Here is a 12,671-nt window from a genome sequence, read left to right as displayed (position 1 = left end):
CAGCAGAGTACATAATGTAAACCATTTATTTTTATGTCTGCCTAACCAATGAATATGTCAGCAATACCTCCCCTAGACTTGTACTGCACTTGGAGTATCCCTTCTCAGAAAAGCAGCAAGCAGACTCAAATTGTGGTCAATTCCTAATTACTGCTGAGCTCAACAAAATTGGCAATACCCATATTATATTTACTTTTATTTTAGTCTCCCAATGTGCAATTATACACTACAGTAATATGCCCACTACCTATTTAAGTGTATGGTATTTGCAGCAGAGTACTACGCTACAATATCAACATAGAACATTATATAAGAAATCTGTTTATGTTAGGCACCCAACAATTTTTTTAAAAATCATATGGATGACAAAAGACTTGTCAAACCAAAATGAAAGGGAACAGGTAAACAAGTAGTCAGGTGAGGCTGTCATGTTTGAGCAGCTGGTAGAGCTAAGTCCAGGGAGGACAAGAAGAGGAAGGAAGGAAGAGATGGCATGCATGATTGGAGCATGACAGGCAGTGACAGTAGTTTGCGGATCAGCCAGTCAAGCATACTATGTTTGGTTTATCTGGAGGCAAATACACTAACTCCGCAGTTGGTGTCTAGAGGGTCAGAGAGGCATGTGTGTGTCTGACACACATATTGTGTGACACACATTTACTAGAAGACATCTAAGTGAAATAGTCCACAAACAAAAAGTTCTTAACAGCAATGGAGCATCCAAAGTAGCATGTTATTGTTGCTGTGTACACATGCCCCTGGGCCTAATTCATTTATGGACTCTTCAGAGTACATAGTTCCTTCTGTAAAGTGGCAGCATAAAGATGCCAGCGTGGGTTTTTCTGTCCTTTAAAGTGTTTTCTTACAGAAAGGCACCATTTGCTACATGCTGAGCCTGCAGTTTGGTGTCTTAGCGCAGTTCTAAAAAAAACACTTTACAGTTAGCAAGTGCAGTGGAGACTTTGGTGTGACATTTAAGAAAGTGGATGACTTTGTTGCAGGCAACCTAAGTGACATGCAATACCAGTAGAATAGAATAGAATAGAATAACTTTATTGTCATTGTACCTTGTACAACGAAATTAAAATGCAATCATTTCGGTAAGATAAAATGATCATAAATAAAAATAATAAAACTAAAAACTGCTAAATAAGAAAATATACACATCCATTCACATCAGCTATTGCACGGTTCCCTAAAATAAATTAAACCATATGTCACTCACACTAAAATTTTAGCAGCGTTTAAGGCAACAATGGCTCTTGGATAAAAACAGTTTTTGAATCTGTTTGTCCTTATTTTAATTGTCCTGTATCTTCTGCCTGAAGGCAGCAGCTCAAACAGAGAATGTTCAGGGTGTGATGGGTCCTGCAGAATGTTTTGTGCTTTTTTTAGGCAGCGGGAGCTGTACAGTTCTTCCAGAGATGGGAGAGGGCAGCCGATGATCTTCTGGGCTCTGGTGGTAACTCTCTGGATCACTTTTCTATCCGCAGCTGTGCAACTGGCAAACCAGGCACAGACACAGTATGTTAAAATGCTCTCTGTTGAGCAATGATAGAAGGACACTAGCAGTGTCTGATTCAAGTTGTTTTTCTTTAGAACTTTGTAAGAAAGTACAGTCTCTGCTGGGCCTTCGTTACCAGAGCAGTGGTGTTTGCGCCCCAGGTCAGATCCTGCTCAATGGTGACTCCCAGGAACTTGAAAGCAGCCACCCCCTCCACACAGTCTTCACCGATAAACAGTGGCTGAATGTCCGTTTTGTTCCTCCTATAGTCCACCACCAGTTCCTTGGTCTTTGTGGTGTTGACAGTAAGATTGTTTTTTTCCACACCAGACACAGAGCCGCTCTACCTCGTCCCGGTTAGCAGACTCATCATTCCCAGAGATAAGCCCCACCTGATTCTGATGGTGTCATCAGAAAACTTAATGATGGTGTTGCTGGGGTGTGTGGAGGTGCAGTCTTGTGTGCAGAGGGTGTAGAGCAGGGAGCTCAGCACACAGCCCTGTGGGGAGCCGGTACTGAGGGTGAGGGATATCGACATGTGGGACACTATCCCCCTGCTGTTTGTGGAACTGAAATTCACAAACAGCAGCCTCACGTAGCTCCCCGGCTGTTCCAGGTGGGACAAAGCAGTATGGAAAGTGGTGGTGATGGCATCCTCTGTGGACCTATTTGCCCTGTATGCAAACTGGTAGCTGTAGATGGAAGGCATGAGGTAATGTGACTATGTACCAATTTTTCAAAGCATTTCATGATAACCGGGATGAGTGCAACTGGTCTGTAGTCCTTAAGGTTGCTGATTTTGGATTTTTTGGGCAGGGGGACAATAGTTGAGGGCTTGAGGCAGGGTGGGACAATGGATTGTTGTAAGGACCGATTGAAGATCTTGGTAAAGACCACCCGCCAGCTGGTCCGCGCAGTCCTTCAGCACCCGACCACTGATGCCATCAGGTCCGGCAGCCTTCCTCGGGTTCACAGACCTCAGCGTGCACCTCACCTCATGCTCCTCCACACTGAGGGAGGGGCCGCTGGGGGTGTTGGTTAAATGCTGGATCCCTTGCCACACCTGCCGTGTGTTGTTTGTGCTGAGGTTTTCCTCAATCCTCTGCTTGTTGTCCAGTTTGGCCCATTGGGTGCCTCTCTTCAGGTTGGCTCTGGCAGAGCTGTATAGGTTCATGTCACGAAACCTGAAGGCTGTATTCCTCTCCCGCAGCAGTCGCTGGACCTCTCTGGTCATCCAGTGTTTTTGATTGGGATGGACCCGGATCCACAATAACAGTATCTGTGCAGTGTTTGATATAGCACACTGCACAGATACTGTTACTGTGGACAAGTATTGAGTCAGGGAAACTATTTATAGGTCAATGACATATCTTAATGAACACAAATTACAGTGGTACAGAATACAGTACATTACATTACAGTATTGTCTCATTGAGTATGTCATTGACACAATTGACATTGTGTGTCAGTACTTTGACTGAATGCATACTGAACGCCAGTTAATCAGCTCCAGTTATTAATCCCATTAAGACTTTAAACTAAGTCTTTCCCTGAACGGCTCTCAGGGAAGTCTGTTTTGACTTAATGCAGCCAAAGTCTCCATAAAATTTTCCAACCTCTACCTCTAATTTTCTGTCAATAAAACCTCTTCCTCTCTTATAGATTTTCCAAGGCAACACCAACCCAACTGACATTGCCAAGTCGATGCTGCCCAAATCCACATTGACACGTTTCGTCCGGATTCGTCCTGTTACCTGGGAAACAGGAATTGCACTGCGCTTTGAGGTGTATGGATGTAAGATATCAGGTTGGTGATACTCATGCCGATCTGCATGCATACATAAACACACAAACCTCAGCTCTAGCTTAGCTCACAGCTGGCACTTAAAACACACACACACAAAACAACTATGTACACCATAGATAATGGTCATTTTTAAATTAAATACAGGGCTATTTCAAATCATGCCACCGACTTTATTCATGATTTGCACATGCCTCAGCGGGTGGCATGGTGATGAAGTGGTTGGCACTGTCGCCTCACAGCAAGAAGGACCCTGGTTTGAATCCATGGGTTGGCAGGGTGCCTTTCTGTATGAAGTTTGCATGTGTCTGCGCGGGTTTTCCCTGGGTACTCTGGCTTCCTCCAAAGACATGTATGTAAGGTTAATTCATGACTCTAAATTGTCAAAAATTGTCAATGTGAGTGTGAAAGGTTGTCTGCTCCAGCGCTCCTGTGAGCCTTCAGTAGACAAGCAGTTAAGAAAGTGGATGGATGGACATGCATTGGTTGAAATCTCCTCTTGTTGCACCATAGTTGGTATTGTCCATCCTGGCCAAAGTTACACAAACACCTTAGTTCTGTCAGGTGTCAGATGAAGGAGGGGGCATGAAGGAGGTTTACATATTTATGATACGTTGTGTTTAGATGTCAGTTTAGATCTCATTCAATTTAAAGGGAACCCATAGCGGGCAGGCTGGAGCTGGGGGGCCTCTATTTGGACTCCTTCTGATCTGGAATCACCCTCATCTTTAGCCGCAGTCTGTCTTTTACTCATAGTGTTTTCATTTTGGCAATGCTTTCCTCATCCTGGACTTTTATGTTAATTATTTTAATTAGTGTCATTTGTAAGTAGGCTCACTTTTTTATGGTTTTATTACATCTGCCTGTATGTCTTTGGATTTATGAGCATGTGTATGTAATGTTAGTTGGAGCACACATACTTGATGTGAATGAGGATTATATGTTACAATGACAAGAAAGCTTTTTTGTACGTTGTTAGTTCAGGATTATTCCTTGGGTTAAAGTTGGAGTATGGATTAGACAAAGCCATAATGTACTTCTGTGTTAAGGGTGCAAGTGTTCTGTGCTTGTATGGAGTTAAATAGTTAAGAATTACACGTGTGGTTGCTCATGTAATAGTAGAGGCCATGGTGGGTGCAACAGGGTTACAGCTGGGATGTGTGTTTCAGGCCCACAACCAGACCAATGCACAGATCTTAAACACATCACAGGATCGAAGTTACCACAGGACCTCCATGATGACGTCAGTACTCCTGGGTGCTCTGAAGACACTGCCAGCTCCACTGCATGGTAGAAGCCCAGTTGCAGAGAGAGAAACAGTAAGGCTCCAGGACTATAAAAACTCAGTGATTCTCTCTGTTCTACTGCTGAGTTGTGTATCCCTTACAATAAAGCTTTAATGAAAAAAACAGGCATCAGAGGAGAGGAGATGAACCCAAGAATCATTACAAGATGTTTTTCCCTAAATCATCATGGTCCCGTGGCCCTACTGATCCAAACAGCTATACCTTATTGAAAAGATCCACCCTGTTGTTTTTGCCATGGTGTATAAACACCATCTAATAAACCACTGATGCTCCACCCAATGCTTAAATGTGGCATGGTTGAACATGTATTACCATCTGCACACTTACAGTCCACAAATACACATATATATTTGTTCCTCTGGGTGTGTCATTGCGTGTATGCCATATCTGAAGCTTCTCTGATCGCAGCTGAAAAGAATTAACAGCTTCAGAGCCAGTTTAGACACAGGGAGTTTACCCAAATGTCTAAACTGGGATCAGTTTCACACACAAACACACACACTCAGTGTGGCACACACCTTTTTCTTATATCCTTCCATTCCTTCCATAGTCAGTGTGCAGGGCCTTAGCCTTGGCCTTCAAGTCAATCAACTCTTTACCATCTCTGTATTACCCTATTACTTTGTTGAATTGTCTGACTGCTACTACTATGAGATGTTACATGAATATGAATTTGTTGTATATGTATCACACATTATATTTTCTACATGCTGATCTATAGAGATGTAGGACAAGATCTGAGAAGTAGAACTAAAGGAAAAGAAAGTTGTGAAAATGTGGTCAGGAAACAACAAGGTGTTAAAAGACACTTTCCCTCAGATGTTGACAACTGTGGAGCTTAAAAAGAATGTGAGTTTTTACGTGAACCTGAATGTGCGTGTATAGTGAGAGGAGGGGATGGATAAGGCAGATGAAAAGAAAAAGTGTTCCCAGAGTGCAGAAGGTGGAAACACCAACCAAGAGGAGGGCTTTAATTGGCTGCCTGGAGACAATTGCTTCAGGCAGAGGAATTAGTATGCATGAGATTTGCAGACAGAGGGAGAAAAAGAAGAAGAGAGATCACAGTAACATCTCAAAGAGTGTGGTAATTGTCTAAATTTTGAACCATATGTACCTCAAACTCACCAAACCTCACTTGTGGAATAGTAGTAGTAGTGCCAACATCTCTACAGGTCTCTACAGGTTTATTTAGATCAAAAAACTAAGCACTTTTTCCATTTCTCTTTTGTCCTTCAGAGTACCCGTGCTCAGGCATGCTGGGCATGGTATCAGGCTTGATCACTGACAGCCAGATCACTGCGTCCTCCCATACTGACCGGAGCTGGGTACCGGAGAATGCCCGTCTACTAACGAGCAGGACAGGATGGACCCTGCTGCCACAGCCACAGCCCTTCACGAACGAATGGCTGCAGGTCGATGTTGGAGAGGAGAAGCTTCTAAAGGGGTTGATCATCCAGGGGGGAAAACACCGTGAGAACAAAGTCTTCATGAAGAAGTTTCGACTGGGCTACAGCAACAATGGTTCTGACTGGAGGATGGTGTTTGACACCAATGGGAATAAGCCAAAGGTGAGAGTTTTTAATTTGCTTATCTTTTGTTGCTAAGCTTGTACCTTATGGGCAGGGGGAAACAGTAAGTACCTTATGACTTAATCCTAGATCAATGCTAAAGGATGATCAAGCTCACTTGGATAATTCTTTAGTTGAACCAAAATCAGTTGTACCAAATCAGAAGCATAACCCTAAAGAACCCGTTAATGATTTAATTGTTTGATTTAGTTGAAGTTGTTTCCAGAGAATCAGTTGGAATTGATGGTTCATTTTCTAAAACAAACAAAAAGACAGATTTTACCTACTGCATTTTGTAAAAATTATTCCAAATATTTCTCATTTTGTCAATTTCAACCAAAACATTGCCCCGGCAGTGGTGTGATTCCGTTGTGATTGTGAGTCAGTTTTCGCAGTGCTTTGAATCACATCCGGATAACTACACCCTCATATCCTATCCACATATCTCTCTTCCTGCGTTGTATTCTGTACAAAACACAGCTTAATTAAATTAAATTCAGACTATTTATATAGCACCAAATCACAACAAAAGTCATTTTTAATTACACACATTCTTAACAGTATAAGACTTTAAAAAATATCACTGTATACAGCAGGGGTATTCAACTAAAATTTAAAGAGGTCCGGTTACGCAATATTTTTGGAAGCAAAGGTCCAGAAGATTATAATGTTTAACTATATACTGTGATATATTATTAAGTAGCCTGCATGTAATCAATACTTGACTGTCAAATCAAATTAATTCAGTAGAAATTTATATGTAACATCAAACTGAGCATGTGGCTCCAGATCCTGGTGGACTGGTCTTACTGGGCTCTGAGACTAGAAACTCTCTGTGATCACACTTCAGATTTTAGTGGGCATGTGTGTTCAAAACCTTGGTGTTTTGTCTCATAATGCAGTTTGACATTGTCTCTTTTAATAAGAGCCACAGTTTCTGAACATATCAAACATACTAGTTTACTGCTCCCAGTGGTAATATGACCAGACAGGAGTCTGTCTATTGTGGATTAAAAACTCTTTACTGTGCACTTTTTTCTTTTTGGACATTTTTATATTTATCTACCTTTTTCAGTCTCACCGTCCTTTTATCAACTTTCTCCTCTGTCCTCTGTCTCTCTCCTCTCTGTTGTCTGTATCTCTCCTCTCTGTTGTCTGTATCTCTCTCCTCTCTATCGTCTGTATCTCTCTCCTCTCTGTCGTCTGTCTCTCTCCTCTCTGTCGTCTGTATCTCTCCTCTCTGTCGTCTGTCTCTCCTCTCTGTCGTCTGTATCTCTCTCCTCTCTATCGTCAATATCTCTCCTCTCTGTCGTCTGTATCTCTCCTCTCTGTCGTCTGTCTCTCCTCTCTGTCGTCTGTATCTCTCCTCTCTGTCTTCTGTATCTCTCCTCTCTATCGTCAATATCTCTCCTCTCTGTCGTCTGTCTCTCTCCTCTCTGTCGTCTGTATCTCTCTCCTCTCTGTCGTCTGTATCTCTCTCCTCTCTGTCGTCTGTATCTCTCCTCTCTTTCGTCTGTATCTCTCCTCTCTGTCGTCTGTCTCTCTCCTCTCTGTCGTCTGTCTCTCTCTCCTCTCTGTCGTCTGTATCTCTCTCCTCTCTGTCGTCTGTATCTCTCCTCTCTTTCGTCTGTATCTCTCTCCTCTCTGTCGTCTGTATCTCTCTCCTCTCTGTCGTCTGTATCTCTCCTCTGTCTCTCTGTTATCACCATCTCTGTTTATAAATTTTTTTCCAACCTCAAACTTTCTCTCATCTACTGTTGAGTCGCTAATTTTACTACCTACGATCCACAGAATCGATTGGCTAAGTGAAGTCACGTGGGATGGCTTAACTCGCATTCAATTGGCCAATGCGTCCACTTAATAACTACCGTAACGATCGCAATAGCTGCGGCGGTTATAATTAAGGTGTCCCGCTAGATTTGGAATCAAACATTCGGTTTGGTCTGTAGCTCCGGGTCCGTATGGGACAGCTTCTGGGTCCGGATCCGGACCGCGGTCCGCCTGTTAGTGACCCCTGGTATACAGAATCATATAGAAAATCAAACAATTCCACTTAAGCAAGCACTTGGAAACAGTGGAGAGGAAAAACTCCCTTTAACGGAAGAACACTCCAGCAGAACCAGGCTCAGAATGGGTTATAGCAATTCATTCAATTCAATTCAGTTTTATTTGTATAGCGCCCATTCACAAGAGAAGTCATCTCAAGGCACTTTACAGTGAAAGGTTTAAGACCTTACAGAGTATAATTATACAAACAATTATATAGAAAACCCAACAATCCCACTTGAGCAAGCTTTAGGCAACAGCAGAGAGAAAAAACTCGCTTTAGAGGAAGAAACCTCCAGCAGAACCAGGCTCATAGTGGGCGGCCATCTGCCTCGACCGGTTAGGGTGAGTGGAAAGAAGAGAGGCAAAAAAACAACAAAAAGCAAGAACATTGGGCAGATCAGCTGGATTCTGGAGATGTACAGCTCCAGGTCAAGGATACCTGCAGAAAAGTACAGAGAGAGGGAGACAGAGAGGAGGAAACACAACTACAGGAGAGAGAAGACACAAAGTTAATGACATGCAATGGTGGCATTTGAATGGATAGAGGACAAAGAAGAGAGGAGAGGAGCTCAGTTTATCAGTAGAGGTCCCCCAGCAGGCTAAACTATATCAGCATAACTAAGAGATGGTTCAGAGTCACCTGATCCATCTCTAACTATAAGCTTTATAAAAAAGGAAAGTTTTTAGTCTAGTCTTAAATGTGGAGAGGGTGTCTGCCTCCCGAACCTGAACTGGGAGCTGGTTCCACAGGAGAGGGGCTTGATAACTAAAGGCTCTGCCTCCCATTCTACATTTGGAAACTCTAGGAACCAAAAGTATACCTGCAGTCTGAGAACGTAGAGTTCTGCTTGGAAAATATGTAGCTATGAGGTCTTTGAGATAAGATGGAGCCTGATTATTAAGTGATTTATAAGTGAGGAGAAGAATTTTAAATTCAATTCTGGATTTAACAGGGAGCCAATAGAGAAAAGCTGACGTAGGAGAAATATGATCTCACTTGCTAATTCCAGTCAGAACTCTGGCTGCAGCATTTTGGATTAACTGGAGGCTTTTTAATGAGTTATTGGGACATCACATTAATAAGAAATTACAATAGTCCAGTCTGGAAGTAACAAATGCATGGACTAGTTTTTCAGCATCACTTTGGGACAGGACGCTCCTAATTGTAATAATGTTTCTCAGGTGAAAAAAGGCAGTTCTAGAGATTTCTTTGATGTATTAAGTGAAGGAGATATCCTGATCAAAGATAACTCTGAGATTTCTTACAGTATTACTTGAGGTCAATACTAAGTCATCAAGGGTGATTATGTGATTAGACATAGTGTCTCTGAGATTTTTAGGCCCAAACAAAATAACATCTGTCTTGTCTGGATTTAGGAGAAGGAAATTGGAGGACATCCAGGTCTTTGTGTCTTTTAAGCATGCTTAAAGTTTGACTAATTGATTAGTTTCTTCTGGTTTCACAAATAAGTATAGCTGGGTATCATCTGCAAAACAATGGAAATTTATAGAGTGTTTTCTAATAATATTGCCTAAGGGGGACATATATAAAGTGAAAAGAATCGGTCCAAGCACAGACCCCTGTAGAACTCCGTAGCTAACTTGGCTGTGCATGGAAGACGCATCATCAACAAATGTACAAACTAGAATCTATCTGATAGATACGATTTAAACCACCCTAGTGCTGTTCCTTTGATCCCAATGACATATTCCAGCCTGTGTAGTAAAATGTTGTTATCTTTAGTGTCAAATGTAGTGCTAAGATCTAACAACATGAGTGATAGAGATGAGTATAGAGAGAAGTCCAATGTCTGGCGATTATTGGTGACTTAAACCTGTCTTATTTCTGTACTACTACTATAAGGAAATCCTGACTGGAAATCTTCATACAGGTTATTCCTGTGCAGGTGGTCACATAATTGCTTTGAAGCTACTTTTTCAAGGATTTTATAGATAAAAGGCAGATTGGATAATTGGCTTAGTCAAGAATAGGCTTTTTGAGTAGAGGTTTGACGATAGCAACCTTAACAGCCAGTGGTACATAGCCTGTTAGTATAGATAGATTGATCTGATCTAATATTGATGTGTTAATTGAAGGTAAAACATCTAGCGGTCTAGTTGGGAGACAAGAGATCATTCAATGGATAGTGAAACTTCTCTAGGGGGGAAGCTGGGGGGGATGGGACCAAGGCCAGTACAATAGAAGACATAATCCAAGACTTTGCTAAAGGCAAAGCACTTGCATGTGTGGTTTTGTATAATTACATTCACATCCACGCATGCACAGGCTTGTACACAGGCACACACACAACACAACTCTAAGAAGAGCAGCAAAAGCCCATCCCCAATTCTAAGTGTCCCTGAGAGGGCATAAATCTCATCCAGATGGGCTGATGGTTGATTTATGATGAAAGCGAGGAGAATCCATAACCCCCTGTCCTAGTTAGCTGCCTCTCTCCACTCACCTAAGAGATTCCCAGCGCACAAGGCTCTTTCATGTGATCACAACCATTAATCCATTTCCATCAATCCTGTTTCCTTCACTGCATGCTTCTCTCACACCCAGCATCCTCCACTTTTTTCTCATTTGTTCTTTTTCTTGCAGAGGCTCTGATGTAGAGTTCAAGGAACTGAAAACGGCCTTTGACAGAAATGTCTGTCATGCTGTCTTTGCCACTAACCCCCCATTCCTAAGCTTTAGAGAGAGATGAGAGAGATTGGGCATCTTCTGTGCTTTCCCATCATTCTTTCTTCTACCCAGTGCACGACACCCCTCCACCCCACTTCTAGTTTTCAGAAGGCAGAAGCAAAAGTCTGCCTCAGGGCGTCTGCATTAAGAGAGCTTTATCATTCACATAGCAATGACTTTATCTGCAACATTGCCCTTTTGCATTGGCTCTCTGTCCCACTTCCTTCCATCTCCTTTCCCTATCCCAACCAGATATTTGAAGGGAACAGCAATTACGACACACCTGAGTTAAGGACGATGGAGCCCCTTCTGACCCGTTTCATCAGAGTCTACCCAGAGAGGGCCACTCCTGCTGGCATGGGTCTGCGACTTGAGCTCCTTGGGTGCGAGATTGAAGGTAACCAGTTGCCCCAGTTTAAAACTATTGTCTGTATATGATGAAGAGAGACATAAGTCAAAAGCCAAACTTTTAATACTTTCAATACTTCATCTTTAACAAAAGGATGAGATTACAAATATAATAGGACAAAAAGAATGTTGTATAGTGGCCTGGTTTAGCCTCATAGATGGGTTAGGAGCTTGGATTACAACTGCTACTGCTTTGGGCATCTGATCAGGATGCCTCCGTTCAGAAAAGGTACGGTATCAGGCAAATCCAACTTTTAGGAGAGCCTGGGGTAGACCCAAATGGAGATACCTGGAGATATTGTGTATCTCATCTAGCCTAAGATGTCTAGACTATCCTAACTAATCTGCTGTCACCATGATGCTACTCCGGCTAAGTTGCAAAAAATGAAAAACTGTGAACATCCAATGCTGAAGAAACTAAACTTTTTTTAACACACATTTTCATTTTTACTATGAATAATACCCTCATGGACAGACAGTGTGTACATGTATTTACATCACTGTGTCTAGACTCAGGTGAGTCATCTATTATCCTAGTTAATGACATTGCTTTAAGTAGTTTGCACCTGATGTCTTTGCCACAGTTCAGCTTATTCAAAGATCTGTTTTGAGCCCATTGCTGTCCAGCTCCTGCTTTTCCTGTTACATCAAAGCTGCCCCAATATTGTAGCAAGCCACTGCTAGATGAGATCAAATGAAAGCCTACCTGGCTCAGTAGGATTATTTCAGCTAGACTCCTATCACATTCTTTCCAAGCCCTACATGTCTTTCTTCTTTCAAAGGTCTAATGTCCCTATTTTTTCTAGCTCATTATCTGTCTCTCTCAAAGCTGATGTAGCACAGAAACAGCTCAGAGATACAGGAGTGTGTAGCTCTCAAGCTCTGAGTTCATTTACATACTAGATTTCAGGGAGCGCCATTCTTTTAAAAGCCTTGCACACTCCCACCAAGAGCTTTAGTCAGAGGATAATGCTTGTTTTCAGTGTTAATGCCAAACACACACATACTGTCACAGACATATACACAGATCAAACATGATCACCCTGCCAAGCGTGTGATTACAAGCATGTATACACAATTAAGCACATGCACAGGTGATTGAGTGTGTGTATGTGTGTGTAAGAAGCCATAGCAGGAGGGCTAAATCCTAATTTCTGTAAGAGGCTCCCCAGACGCTACACTTATATCTAAGTTCTTCATGGTAGATGTATCAAACGAAGGCACAAAAGACTATCCCTGACGCTCCTGATCTGATAGGGGCTGATCTACTTCAGATTTCATTTTGCACAGGGAGCGAGGAAGAGTAATGGTTCCTCTTACTTTCTCCCCACTCTGTACTGGG

The 12,671-nt window shown here is 42.3% G+C and overlaps 1 protein-coding gene across 3 annotated transcripts in view; it reads left to right on the top strand.

The window, feature by feature from the left end:
- The window catches only part of nrp1a (neuropilin 1a), a 56,489-nt gene that overhangs the window by 37,491 nt on the left and 6,327 nt on the right, over nucleotides 1-12,671 (top strand). For all 3 annotated transcript variants that reach the window (XM_026364448.1, XM_026364449.1, XM_026364447.1), the window contains 3 exons: nucleotides 3,167-3,311; nucleotides 5,852-6,183; nucleotides 11,174-11,318. In XM_026364448.1, the coding sequence (XP_026220233.1) occupies nucleotides 3,167-3,311; nucleotides 5,852-6,183; nucleotides 11,174-11,318 (622 nt within the window). The remainder of the gene's footprint in view (nucleotides 1-3,166; nucleotides 3,312-5,851; nucleotides 6,184-11,173; nucleotides 11,319-12,671) is intronic.

The sequence above is a fragment of the Anabas testudineus genome, chromosome 2, assembly GCF_900324465.2.
Source record: "Anabas testudineus chromosome 2, fAnaTes1.2, whole genome shotgun sequence".
NCBI lineage: Eukaryota > Metazoa > Chordata > Actinopteri > Anabantiformes > Anabantidae > Anabas > Anabas testudineus.
Note: the sequence above shows the minus strand (reverse complement) of the source record. Positions and strands in the feature narration are given on the sequence as shown.